This window comes from Neopsephotus bourkii, unplaced genomic scaffold (genome assembly GCF_033783945.1).
Source record: "Neopsephotus bourkii isolate Nb327-2 ecotype Australia unplaced genomic scaffold, CSIRO-AGI_Nbou_v1 NB_1373, whole genome shotgun sequence".
In the NCBI taxonomy this organism is placed as follows: domain Eukaryota; kingdom Metazoa; phylum Chordata; class Aves; order Psittaciformes; family Psittacidae; genus Neopsephotus; species Neopsephotus bourkii.
The window spans coordinates 4,868,790-4,882,737 of NW_026901852.1; the positions used below are offsets into that span (position 1 = coordinate 4,868,790).

Genomic DNA, 13,948 nt, shown 5'->3' on the forward strand with positions numbered 1-13,948 from the left:
GGCCATGAGGGCGGTGTCCGGCCATGGCCCATGGCAGCGCGGCGGTCATGCTCAAGTGCGTGGTGGTGGGGGACGGCGCCGTGGGCAAGACGTGCCTGCTGATGAGCTACGCCAACGACGCCTTCCCCGAGGAGTACGTGCCCACCGTCTTCGACCACTACGCAGGTGAAGCGGCTGGGGGGGCCGGCGGCTCTGCCGCCCTCTCTCCTTTCCTCCGTCTCCGGCCTTCCCCTGCCGGGAGGCGATGATGGGGGGGGCTCGGCCGGGGTTTGCCCCCCTCACCCGCTGTGTTTCTCCCCCCTCGCAGTCAGCGTTACCGTCGGGGGCAAGCAGTACCTGCTGGGGCTGTACGACACCGCCGGCCAGGTGAGTGCCGAGCGCTGCCGCGGACCCCCGGCCCCGCCGCCATCCCCCGCTGAAGTTACTGGCAGGGCTGCGGTCCGGGCTGGGTGATTCAGGCGGAGGTGCCCGGTGTGTGTGTGTGATGTTGGCGATTGATGCAAACCGGGTTTAGAACGAACCCATCGATCCAGCCCGTTGTTAGCGGTGGGTGCTCGGCTCCAGGCGGGGGGGGGGGGCTGCGGCCAGGGCAGCGCCCGGCCCGGGACCGCCATCATCCCCCGGCCTCGGTGCCGGCGTTGGGAGGAGGGAGCTGAGCCTCCGTTAGCGCGGAGGGAACTTGCTGCTCCAACGCGTCAGGCCGGGCAGAGCCCCGAGTGCTGCTGCTCGCCTTGCGGGCACTTCCCAGCTCTTCAATGGCCGGAGAGAGTTGTTCAGCTTAGGAGGCAGAAAATCATAACATGTAATTGTCAGCCACCGCCGTTGGGGTAACCCGGGTTTCTTTTGGTGTGCCAGACAGTGGGAGTGATTCAGGTTGAGATTATTACAGCCTGTTTTGAAAGATGCTATGTCTGCATGTATCGTAAGTAACTTCAGTGACTGATAAACTGCTTGGTGTTCGGGGGGGTCGCTGGTGTAGTGGTTTCTAAAGGTTGCCTCGTTGGAAACGAAGTAGTTTGTGCCTGGGAGGTGCAGGGCTCGGGCAGAAACACTGCATGGGTTTGGGTAAAGTTGTGTATCCCTTGTGTTTAAACTTCTCCTTGCAGCGTGAGCATGTGTTCTGCTCTCACATGACCTCCAGAGGCGCTTCCTTCTTGTATAGAGCCGCTGGTAACGTGATGGCACCGGACTCGCGTAGGCTGGAGCCATTTCTTTAAACCATGTTACTCCTGTGCTTAATTAAACAGCTGCTGCCTAAGTGAGTGAGGCTTTTTAGGTCTGTAAACAGCCTGGAGTAAGGGAAGAAACGTTTAACCAGCCCTTGATATCTTGGTTAGGCCTGGAATCAGCAATAAAGTTAATTCCATGAGAATTACAGCAAACAGCCCGATTTCCAGGCTGAGACTTCCCAAACACTCTGGCTTCGTGGTTGTCATCTCCCTAACATAAACACAAACTGGTCAAAGTTATGCCAAGTGCATTTCTTACTGTTGTCATAGCCCTGTTTGTCAGTAGTAACTGCTTCAAAACACAGCGTGTCAAACACTGCTTAAGTAGGTTACAGAATGAGGACCGAGTGCCCAGGCATAGAAAGTATTTGGTTAATATGCAACTCTTTTAATCTCTTTTTTCATATAGAGAACATGTGAAAGCCACCCCAGCACTACTGCACACGTGCATGGCTTGGTGGTGGGTGCCGTCTCAAACTGCCTGTGCTGGCTTGTTGGTGTTAATGGGAGCGCGTGTTGTTAGCGCTGTGTAACTGTAACTCAGGTGGTTTTGTGGTATCCCCCCTTTTCCTGAGTGTGCTGAGTACAAAACCGGGTGACTTTTGGCCTCCTCAAAAGGCAGCAGGTTGAACTGGCCCGTTTAAAACAAACAGCAAGTGAAGGTATTCCTGCCTGTTATGCTAAGAAAGTCTTTTCAGTGTGAAATTGTATATCCAGATGTGTAAAATGTTGGGCTAAGCTTTTTCTTCCCTTTTTTCTTCTTTCTTTCTTTCCCCAAATTCCGAGAAGCTGGAATCTTTAAGTTTGAATCACAGAGCAGTTCCTGATGTGCCCAGGACCAGATCCTGCTGGCCTAATTCCGAGGAGCCTCAGCTCATGTTGGGTGTTTTAATGAGGCTACCGGTACAAATATACCTGCCCTTGGCAAAGCTCCTGTTTCAGTCAGACCCGTGGTACTGATAAAATCTCTACCATTATCCCCATCCCACTCCAGCATGTTCGGGGGACTGGGGGACATCTGCCCATGGGAGCCCCATCCCAACATCCAGCACAACCAAGGCGGGAGTCTGTGTGAAGGTGCCAGTCCAGCAATTGCATTCAGCTAAAAGCTGCTTTGTCAGGGAGCGTGCTGACAAGCCGGGCTTCCCGGAGCTGTGTCATAACAGAAAGCTCTCTTTAAAGCTTCAGTACGTGTAGTAAAGAGCAGAAAAGACATGAGTGGATGATGCCTTCTCTGTGTCGAGGAAACTGTGCTGCATTTGGTGCATGCCTGCTGCTTGCACAGACTTCTGTATGGCTCGGATTCAGAGTCGGGATTTCTGTGCCAGCACACATCAGTGCTTTCATCTCTAATTCTGTTCCCCCCCCAAATAGTTGTACTGTAAAATACTGGCCTGATAGTATCATTTTATCACAACTTGGCAGCGTGTGAGCACTGTGGTATCTAAGCAGTTCACAGTCTTGAGTGTGTTTATACTCCCAAAGCATAGGTACAATCTACAGATCTCATTTCGGGGGGAGAGGAGTTAGAGGGTAAATGGAGGGTAAGCAGTGACCTACTCCAAATCCATGCGGGAAGCCCATAGCAGAACAAGGATTAAAGACCTGTTGGTTTATACTGGTATAGAGCAGGCTCACTGCCCTGAAACACTGACTTCATCAGCCTGTGGGTCTCTGTAACGTGCGTGGTTATGTGTTTAGCAACTTGTGACAGACTTCTGTTTGGCAGAGGAGTTGCGAGCTTTCGGGTTCATAGCATCCAGTACTCATTTCTAGCTCGCTTCTTCACAACACACACAGCATCACATGTAGCAGCTGATGACATAATGCATCATATCCTTGTGAGTTTAAAGTAGGTTGAGAATAAATCTATAAAGTCCCATTCCCCCCCCACCCCAGGTTATATATAGCAGGAAGAATGCCACTAGCAGGCCACAAACTTCAGTTTCTATGCAGACAGACCTTCCCCTTTGGGGGTGTGTGTGTGTGTGAGCTCAGGCAGGCTTCCCCTGGTTGGAAGTACTGTGGCCCTGGTTCAAACAGCCGGTACAGCTGCTGGGCAGGGGAGGCACCTGGGGCCCATTTGGGTGTGCAGCTGTGGAAGCAGCTCCTGTGCCTGGGAGATGGGTGGGAATCCAGTGCCTGTGGTGTCCAAGAGGACATTCCTCCAGCAATTCCTCCCAGAGGTGGAGCCAGCAGCTCCTTCTGGCCTTGCTGCTGCACAGAGCCTTGGGCTGAGACTGGCTGGGCTTGGAGTGCACCGTGGTTCTTATGTACATCACCTGGAGCTGGGAGCATCAATGCGCTGCAGGTTGAATGCCAGGTGGTTGTGATACTGGTGCTTGGATGCCTTTGGTTTCACAGTAGCCTCTTGCTCTCGGAGACCTAACTGTGTGTCACTGCTGCTCTTCGTTGGTCAGCCTGGGAAGAGACTGGTGCCTTCATCGGGGTCTGTTAACTGCACTGTGTTAGAGGGCTTTTGAGCTGGTGACAAGTGATGATCATTCTGATCTTCTGTAACACCCAAAGTAATGCTGCCAGCTCTCCCAATGGAGCAGTGTCTGTAAGCACTAACGAAGAGGTGTGCTGCATGTCCCCTTGCCACGTCCCAAATGATAGGGGTAAGTGGGAGGGCCCACAGGAGTTACCTCTTGGGGATTTCACTCTGTACTGAAGGCTGCTGCTTAAAATGTCAGTTGGAGTCCTTCCTCCTCTCACTCTGCGGGGCTTCATGGATGATATCCCTTTTCTCCCATGAGTGCTGACCACGTACACGTGGAAGCCTTGCTCTGCTCCGTGTCTTTGCTGTGAAGAACTGTCAGGTAGGATGCAGGGGATGCAGGAGCAGAGCCTGTGCTGCTCCAGCTGCCCTGGGAAGAGAGATGCTGAGGCATAGCGTGGCTGTTTGGTGCAGGTTTGGCATCAAGCCAGTGTCTGAGTAGTGCAGAGCAGGGTACAGAAGGAGCAGAGTGAATCTTGCTGTGGTGCAGTGCCTCATAATAACATTGTTATCCATCAGCATCACTCACTGTTGTGATACTGGCCTGGCCTGGTTGGACAATGCTGAGGTAAACTGCGTTCCTTGGCTTTCCACTTCTATTTCTCTGCCTTAAACACCTTGATATGAGCAGGACAAGCTGTAGGTCTGGTACAATAAAGCTCGCAGTGCCTTCTCAACCGTCACCAAAACAGTAGCCATAGAACACGCTAAGCACAAGAGCAGAACAAGGCTCTTGGCTCCTCTCAGCTCACATACCAATGGCTACTGTGGTTGCAGCAGCAGCAATTTAACTCAGATACGCTGATGTTTTGGTTGCAGTGGAGGCCCTGGTGTTGGAAGCAGTTTTATATTCAAGGTGGTCAGGCTGCTGAGGTGTGTGAAGCTGACTCCAGCATTAGCCACATCAGTGCCTGTGTTACGGCAAGGTGTCAAAACAAATGGTTGTTAACTGAATGTGCTAACAGGAAAGAGGTGGTGGAGGTGTGGTTATTAGGATGGATGGTCACCAGGCTTGCTGTGGTTGCTGTAAATAAGGAATAGAGGGAATATTTGTGCTCCTTGCTGGCTGTTTGCCCCAGCTTTGGTCGGTAACCCTGAACTAACAGGTACCACTTCTGTGTCCTGCACCAAAACCTCTAACGTGATCTTGGCAGATCTGAAAATGAAATGTTAGGAACTGACATCCTGTCCCCTTTCTGCCCATGCCATGCCTCCCTTCTCCCACATGCATTTTCCCTCACTCCCTTCATACTGTCCCAGCCGAGCTGGCACTGGGGAGCTGTGAGCTCATGAGTGCTCCAGTCCAGCTCCAGCCGCCGTGCTGGCCTATGAATAGCTCAGCCTCTCTCTGCTTCAGGATGGTGCCAGCCACGTAGAACTAGCACTCCGCAGCCACAAGTGGATGTGAGCAGATAAAACAAAGTCGTGCCTGTTTTCTCTCTCTGAAATTTAAGTTCTTCAGTGCAAAAGACAGAGGTGAAGTCCCTGAGCTTGCAGTCTCTTATGCTGAGACAGGTGTGGTCTTGGATGGGCTTCCATTTGGCACCACTTGCCAAAGTGTTGAAGCAAAGGTGGGCTTTCCCTTTAGATGGAAAGGGACTCACTACTTCAGGTTTGCTTCTAAAAATGGCCTTCCAGCAACACTAACCCCAGTGCAGAGCTCCCATTCACACACATCTCCCTTTGCTGTGAGCTGTGACTCACACTCTGAAAGCATCACTGCTTTCCTAGAAAGGCAGGTAAGCATTGCTGTCACCAGGTGAGGAGCCTCGGGGTGGCAGGTGCTGCATCCATGAAATGCACGTTGGGAACTCAGGACAGTTGTGTTTCATTTTCAGTGTCGAAAGCCCCCTAGCACTTCTGAATAGCATCACTGTGTTACAGTAAAATCAAATGCAAGGAATGTGTTTCAAACTGTAGATCCAGTGTGTCTGTATGGAATTATCAGTAAGTTAATGGCAGGCCAAAGTAAAGAACCCAAAGCTTGAGAGGTTCTCTGAAACTTCAGGTTTTGATATGTTAAAAGCACATTTTCATGAAGACTACTGACACAGACTCTTGCTAAACATTAGTTATGCATTGGTTATGCTAAACATTGGTATTATGTTATATGGTCCAACAAGAATCCCTTTTCCTGGGTTAAGAGTCAGCAGATATCCTTTAGTTTGTGACCAAGTTCTCTCTGTATCTTACTATCATTTCTTTGAGGTACAGTGACATCTTTCAATGCTATCCAAACAGCAGCAGCTAAAAAGGCAATACTCAATAAAAACAATTAGCACAATGTTACTGCACATCCTCTTACTTCCTGACTTCATTTTAAGGCGGTGTGTGCACCTGCACGCATTTGAGTACCATACAACCCACAGCTGTCCTGCTGGAGGCAGGAGTGATAGAATGGGATGGGCAGGTAAGGTGGCATGAGCTGTACAGTTAGCTTCTGACAGAGCGTGTGAGACCCTGGGAATTCTTGGCAGGTCCGCAGTCAGACTTCCTGACTGAAATCCACTTCCTTTGCCAAAAGCTCTTTATATGTTGGTAAATAAGAAAAGTATGAAAAAATGCATCTTTTCATGGATAGCTTAACTCTTGATTCAGCCTCCAAACTACCTCTTAAAGCAAACTAAATCACATTTAGAGTACTGCCTAAAAAGTGCAGACCCACGATCCAGAGGGCTGACAGTGTGCGTTAGAGTCTGATCCAAAGCTCTGTGTTAGCAGGCGCCCGATGGCTGATTTCAGTAAGCTTCATTCCAGTTCCTTGATTGAGAACACATGGACAAAGTAGACATAAAACTTGAGCAGTACCGAGGTTTTGCCAGTGCCTGGCTTTCAAAGTGATGAGTCAGCTTTTCCTATCCGCAGACACCACCACCTAAGAACCTGAATGGTTCGAGCCTTTTTCTGGATGTGTGTTTTCTTTAAGCCTTTGTGCTTCATGTGTTCAAGTTTTGTGTGTATCTGTGGGGTACCAGAAATTTCTCTTTCATTTAAAGGTAAAAAGGATGCAGTTTTTTCTCCAGGAACCTGGGCTTTAGGAAGCAATATAAAGCACACTGATTCCAAATACTGCAGTTTTACTGTGAACTGTAAACTCCACCATTACTAAAATGGATGCTCTGGGACAGAGCTTTATGACTTCCAACTTAGCAGTTACATTTCTAACAAAACTGCCCCTCTTCTCATTAGAAACAATGCAAAATGAGGGCAGAGAGGAGGGGAACAGTATCTTCTTACTGCTCTGGTCTGTGCTTTTATAAGCAGCCCTTTGGTTTGGACCGGTGACTGGATGATTTGTGTTAAGACAGATGTGTCTGAAGGCCACATGACACTTCCAGCCGTTCTGAAGGGGTTGTGTGTCATTTGACACGTTAGTGGCCACTGTCCTCAGCCTGGTTTTACCCTGCTCTGTGCTGCATCCATGTTGTGGCACATGCAGCAGCCCTTTGTGATGGCTAGTGCTCCTGGTGCGCGTATGAAAATGCAGGTGGCTGCGTTATTCTCCAGAGCAAAGGAACATCTGTGAGCATCCTAAGTGAGCGCATTGCTTCGGATGAATAAAACACAGGCTGAAAGTGCCTCAGGCAGCTCACGCTCTAAATTAGGTATGACCATGAATGCTAAAAGATCATCTGTAGGACTTAATGCTAGTTCCTTCTTGGTCTGGTATCCGGTTGGGATGCAGTGGCGGAGTCAATAAGGGATGTATGCCAGGTGTGATCTGGGATGCATCTGTAGTTATGACCAAGAGATAGCCCAGTGAGGGGAAGTGAGCTGGATTACATATTCCTTACTTGAGGAAGAAAAAACACAGGCAGTTTTTCAACTGCCTTAACATCTGCTGCAGTGAAATCCTGGAGTGTTTTACCATATTCTTGAATGGAAACTGTTACCCCTAACAAATCAGGACTTGGCATAAAATGAGGTGCAGAAGACTCTTAGGAACTCCTTTAATTCCAGGAACTCTTTCACTGTGATGTGTTTATTCAGTTTGCACATGATGGCACTGGTGTTACGGCACTTCGTCGCCTGAGAAGCTGAGTGATGGGAATTAAACCTGAGGAGTCAGGGTGAAGGCTTAGTCTTCTGTTTTACAAAGCTGCTGCTCAGCACTGCACTGAAGAATGTGCTTTTGGGGCTTATTTGTAAGCAGTGAAAGGGAATGGGTCACCTAACTGATCAGTCTTTCTTGTCTGGGCAGGATTTATATAGCTAGTAAATGAAAAGTCATGTATGATCTATGGGTAACTATATTCAACCATCTGTATTCCATAGTCTGTTTTCCCTGTGAGAACAGATTTATTGATGGTCATGTTCTTCTGTAAAAATAAAGTGAAAGAACCCATCTTTCCAAAGAGCAGGATCTGCAGAGGGTCCCATCAGACGCCTGTGCCAGGATAAGTTTAAAGTTTTTCCTTTCATTGCCCATATTGGACAGAATGAAAACTCTCTGTACGCTCTGTAGCCTTGTGATTCCTCATAGGTATGTTAAGGCTATGGAGGAGCGTCATAGGTAAGGAGTGAAAGGGCCTGCCCATGGCTATTACTCTAGGGGCTCCATAGTGGATGAACAACTGGTATAAAGTGTTGATGTGCAGCGGTGCTTGCCGATACTGCTTGCAGCCAGTTGAATCCATGTTCTGTTGTTGCAGACACTAAAAAGCCTTACACAGGAAAGTCAGGGACTTCCACTTTCAGGAAAGCACAAGGAAGCCAGCAAGTTGAAGTTCCTGTGGTGAAGGAGAGAGGGAGTGTTCTGTTGAGGCTGCCCAGGAAAAGTTTAGCATCACCGCAGGGCATGATGTAGGATTTGGGAAGTATTTAATTCCACATTAAGACAGGGATCAGTTCTGATCACTCAAAGGCAATTTTGTGTATAACTGAAGAGATACTCTGTCCTTCTTGTCTCTACTCTCTAAAATCCATCTTACCAGGCTCCATCTTCCAGCTAGCTATTTCTCTCCATACAGAAAAGCTTTTCAGGAGTGTAAGCAGCTGCAGTCCTCAAAGATCCCAGAAGGAAAGTTTTGTCAAAAGAAAAGGTAATTCATAAACCCTGGGCTTTTCCAATGTATAATTCATACCTCCTCTGAACAGTGCTCCTCGCAGGGATTTAGAGATGGGTTTAGAACAGCTTACTTCATTTTTAGAATACAAAGGATGAGCACTCACCCTGCATTCTTGCAGCCTTTTCTATAAATTAAAGATGGATGCTGGGCCCAAATCAGCAGCTTTCTGTGCTCCCTGGGAAACCCGTGTGATTGAGCCACAACAGGATAGTACTGCTGCCTTCAGCAAAGCAAGCTGCATCCCCAGAAGCCTGTGAAGAGACGGAGGGTCTGTAGTGCACTTTACCCCTGGGAGTAATCAGCACATCTTGGTTTGTGTGTTCAGAAGCTACAAACAGTAACAAGTAGGGCTTGGGCTGCACAACTGGACAAGCAGATGTTTTATGGCGATGCTGTGTCAGTCTGAATTGCAGCTTGCCAAATGGTCCTGGCATTAGTGGTGCTGTGTGAGAAGCAGCACCAGGAAGCCAGCAGCCTTGGGATGCTCCAACCTCCGTCCTTGCAAAGGGTTGCAGTGTTACACAGACCAGGCTGAAGTCATTTGGAGAGGTTTTTAGCCAAGGAAGCAATTTGTGCTTGGCATGGGGCAGGACAGACCACTTCCCTCTCTCTGCTCCCCCACCAAGCATCTTGTAGAATCAGAAACCACAGGGTGAGTCAGCTTGGTGAATGAAGGCTGCTTCCAGGTGTGCTGCTGGAATGGGCTGTTGTGCTCAAAGGCTCTCCCTGGTGCTTATGGCAAAGCTGCACATCAGCCTTTAATGCCAAATAATGTGGGAGAGGTGGGAGGATGTGGCCACTGGGGTAACTGGGAGCTGGTAGTCCCTGGGGCAAGTGTCAGATACAGCAGTCATTGTTATGGCTCCCTTCTCACATTGTCCAAAATATTCCAGGGGCCTTCAGAAATGGAAATCCTTTTTCAGGGAGGAAAAAAAACTATGAAAAATGCAGTCATGAAGGATAGCTTTGAAATGCACTTCAAAAATGAAAGCATGGCAATTCGTATTGAGAGAGGACTTTTGATTGTGGTTACCATGCCCTGCTATGAAATGCGTTAAAACTTGGACTTACAGCTGGGGTTTTGCTCTGCAGAAACCAGCTAGTTGCACGTGTGAGCCTCACCAAGACCCTCTGAGCAGCAGCAGGGATTACCCTTCACTGCGTGAAGGTTGGATTCCTCTAGCAACTCTGCCTGATGTCTATTTTTGGCTTCCCCTCTAAAAACAGATGGTTGGGAGTGAGAACCTCCTCTTACGATTGCTGTTGTAAGCTGTGAAAGCAACAGATGGTTGCTAACACAGAGATCACAAACTGGAGTTGTTGAGCTCCAGTTTTCTTCCAGTGGAACAAGCTTTGTACGCTGCCATCCACTTTGTAGCTTATCAGAACAGAAATATGCTTCTCCTTTTGTTTATAAGAGTATGCCACTATGATGTAACTGGAGGACTATCATTGAAATCCCGTTCCTAAGCTGCAAACCACATAAAATCATTAACTCCTTTGTTCCATCAGAATGAAACATTATGCTATAATGTTATGTTACATTACATTATAAATAATATATATTAAAAGTACCTACAGATGAGCATGACACACCTTGCTCAGGGCCCCTGCACAGCATTAATGACACACCAGCATTTGTCTTTCTCCTATTTGCTTAAAGATGCGAGCCCTCATATTTACAAGAAAAGGAAAATGTAAAAGTATCAGTTTCAGTTCTGCTCTTTTCAAAGTGAAACCAAAAAATAACCCCAAGGGGTCCTTCCCAGTTTGTAGTTGAGAAGCCAAGCCAAGTCAGTAGTTCCTCCATCTCATCTCCTTGCCTATGTCTGTTCTGTATTGGCAGCTGCGCTGGCTTACCAGAGAGATAGTAGGTGAATGATGGATGGTCCTGCCACAATGGAATCACAACTCTATATAGCATTAATTAAGCCAACATACTCGCATGCAGCTGGTTTAAAGTTATTACAGCTTTTGTATTTTCAACATGTTTTTCTATCAGTATTTGTTTGCTTCAGTAAATAGTGAACAGAGTGTTTTATAGTCCACAGCATATTGGAGAATTGAGCCATTTCTCCATTATAGCCTGGAGGTTTTGACACTTGTAATGCACATTTTGATCCTTTGTGGTCCTCTTGCCCATCTTGTTCACGTTCTTAAAATAGTCCAGTAAAATTCTTTAGATATCTTTAATGCCTAAATATAAAGGCAGTGCCTCCCCCAATTAGGCTGGAGGTCTTAATTGCTGCACAGGGTGGTGCATACAGGCACCCAAACCCGGATTTCTGTTGACTGGCTAGTATAATTAGGGTTTGCCACTGCATTTGAGAATTAGCCACATTCATTTCCCTCACACTAGAGTCAGAAAAGACAGTTGAAGCAATCTGATATTTCCAGGCTTCTCTAACATTCGGTCTGAATGCATTTGTTTTTTCAATCTTCTATCCATGCAGCAGTTATTTAGGCCCAGCACATCACAGGAAGTTTTAGGTTTGATTGTTGTTTCTGAGGGGCTGATGGGAAGCAGGAGGAGTCTTTAAGCACAGATGGCCTGCTAGATGCTGGTAACAGTTAAGCCAGGGTCTTTCTTAAGAAGACCCAGGACCAGTCTAATGATGTGGTGGGAGGCTTTATTAGAATTACCTGCCATTATTAGCATCAATATGCACCTAATTTTCATAGCACAGACAAAGGTTTAAAGGCGAGCCTGGCAGCACTGGCTTGTTTCAAGCAGCAGGATTGGTGGGGGACAGCCAAATTCTCTGTTAATTTAAGTAAGTGTGAAGTCATCGTAGTGAATACCACATACTTCTTTGGCCGTGGCACATGATGTATCCAATCACACTGTACTTGCCTGCAGTTGAACTTCTTAATTACAGAGGACAGACCCACAGCTTGCCCAGTGCAGATGGGACAGGGTGTAAAGCAAAAGCCAGATATATAAATAGCTGCAGGGGCAGGAAAGGAGTTCAGCAACGCACGCGCCTTAAAAAGCAGTAACAGTGCTCACTCCCAGATGACTGCTGAGGAATACATGGGAAGTAAGGAGCAGGACCAGGCTAAATGGACGAGGATTTATATCCAATGGGATTAAAAAAGATAAATACAAAAGTTTTGAAGTAAACCATGCAAACGTAAAGTAAAATGAAGTAAACCAAGCTTTGAGATCAGAAACGGATTAGTATTTGCCATGAATAAATGGTCCATCTGCAATTTCAAATGGATTAACTGAAGAGGTACTTTAAGGCCAATGGACTAAGAGTAATTTCTGGTGACAATGAAGTGATTTCTCCATTCCAGCATTTAATGCAGACAGTATTCTTGTTACTGTAGCCCAGATGTGAGGACTTCAGAAAACATTGAATGTAGTAAAGGCAGCTCTTTAGTAGCAGGAATGAATTATGACTTTAAACTAAATCTTTTCTTTAAAGAAAACCTATTCAGTAATACCCTGTGTGTGATTTAGCAGAGCTGAATTCAAGAGTAGCTGACGGATCTGCCTCTGTGTGCCTGCATGCAGATTTTGTACTCCAGGGACCAGTGTAATTTGCAGTTGGGAAGCTGCTTTTAGGATTTCAGTCTCCACCCAGAAAACAGAGTGGCAACCCTGATCAGTACCTAACTATATTCAGGAGTAGAAGTGAAGCATAAAATACATGCCTAAAAAGAGAACTGAATGTTGAATAGTTTCACGTTGCTGTTGTGATGCTCTTAAAGTTATTTCTGCCATCTATGATGAATGTCCACAGATGTGGAAAAGACAAGGTTCCTGGGTTTTTTCTTCTGAATCAGGATAGGAGGCTGACACTAGCAGGGGAACAACTGATCTCCAGATAGGCCAGTCAAATGCTGTGGTTTCCCAGTAGTGTCAGTTACTGTGGTTGTGAAACTGGGAGCCCATGCCTACAGCCAAGTATGCTCTAGCTTACTGACAAAACTGGAAAGCATACAAGACTGGCAGGAGAGTGTCTAACCAAAATGGCACATGAGAATACTGATTCCAAATATGAGTATCATATAGATTGACACTAAAAGAGTACTGGCCAATGGTCACCCCCCTGCTAGTGCAGAATCTCCTCCAGTGCTTGTCGTTCCTCCATTTCATGATGAGGATGACAGCCCTCTTGCCATAGCTGATGAAAAGATGGGCCTAGCAGAAACTGTTCTGAGGAAGTTTTCATGTGTCTTCTGAAATGCTAGTGACACCATCTTTAAAAACCTATCAATGAAGGGCTGTTTTGAGGGTGCCACTATAGGTTAATAACCTGGTAATGTGACTGTTGCCAAGGAACGGAAAATCTGATTTTCTGGCTTGATTCAACCATGGAGTTGAATTCTGTTTCTGTCTCTACCTTTAATGAACAAATTGTTCCAATACTTGTGAGATTTAATTAGGATGAGGAGCTTACATGGGGAGGAGGGAGAGATGGCATAAAACCAGCTCAGTCTTATCTGTGTTAAAAAACAACCAAGCAAAAAAGCCAAAGGCAGGAATGGTAAAGCATTGGTTGACTGGCAATTCACTTTCTTTCTTGCTATAGAGAAGTGGTTTACAATGGAACAATGCTCCTAGGTATTGTACTGTATGCCCTGGCTGTAAGACTGGTGCCTTGAGAAGTTACGGCTCTAAATGACCCAAATAAGAATCTTTTCACACTAACTTCCCCCCACCAAAGGGCATTAATATTCCCCTGATGGTGTTCTTGATCCTGAGTGTTCCCTAATAGTGTTCCTTCCCACTTTTTGCTGGTGTTGCTCACAGAAAGCAGTCTGGATAACAAAAAAGTCCCTCTGATCCTCACTTTGCCCAGTCACTAGCAGCAGGACAGCAAAGTTTCTAAGGGACAGAAAGAAAATTCTTAACAGGGCTTTAAATACCACCTGTACGTATGAGCCAAAGGAGAAGACTCAACTGCATTAATTAGCCTTAATCTAGTCTAGCTTTGTATTATCTGCATGGCTTTATAGCAGTCACATCTGCTTATTCCTCTTTGGTCAAAGAAGTACTAACCTTTGAATATGCTTGAACCATAAGTCTTTTTTTTGACTTAAAACTTTTGAAGGGGTAGCCTGTATATTCTGGTACAGAAGTAAGTTAATATTCACACCGCTTTTCAATATATTTATGTCATTTTCCTTTAACAACCACG

General features: G+C 46.7%; 1 protein-coding gene across 2 annotated transcripts in view; it reads left to right on the plus strand.

Annotated features, from left to right (window-relative positions):
- RHOQ (ras homolog family member Q) overlaps nucleotides 1-13,948 on the plus strand; it is a 16,114-nt gene continuing 2,166 nt past the window's right edge. For both annotated transcript variants that reach the window (XM_061367210.1, XM_061367209.1), the window contains exons 1-2: nucleotides 1-165; nucleotides 308-366. In XM_061367210.1, coding sequence (XP_061223194.1) covers nucleotides 24-165; nucleotides 308-366 — 201 coding nt within the window. In that variant the 5' untranslated portion in view covers nucleotides 1-23. The remainder of the gene's footprint in view (nucleotides 166-307; nucleotides 367-13,948) is intronic.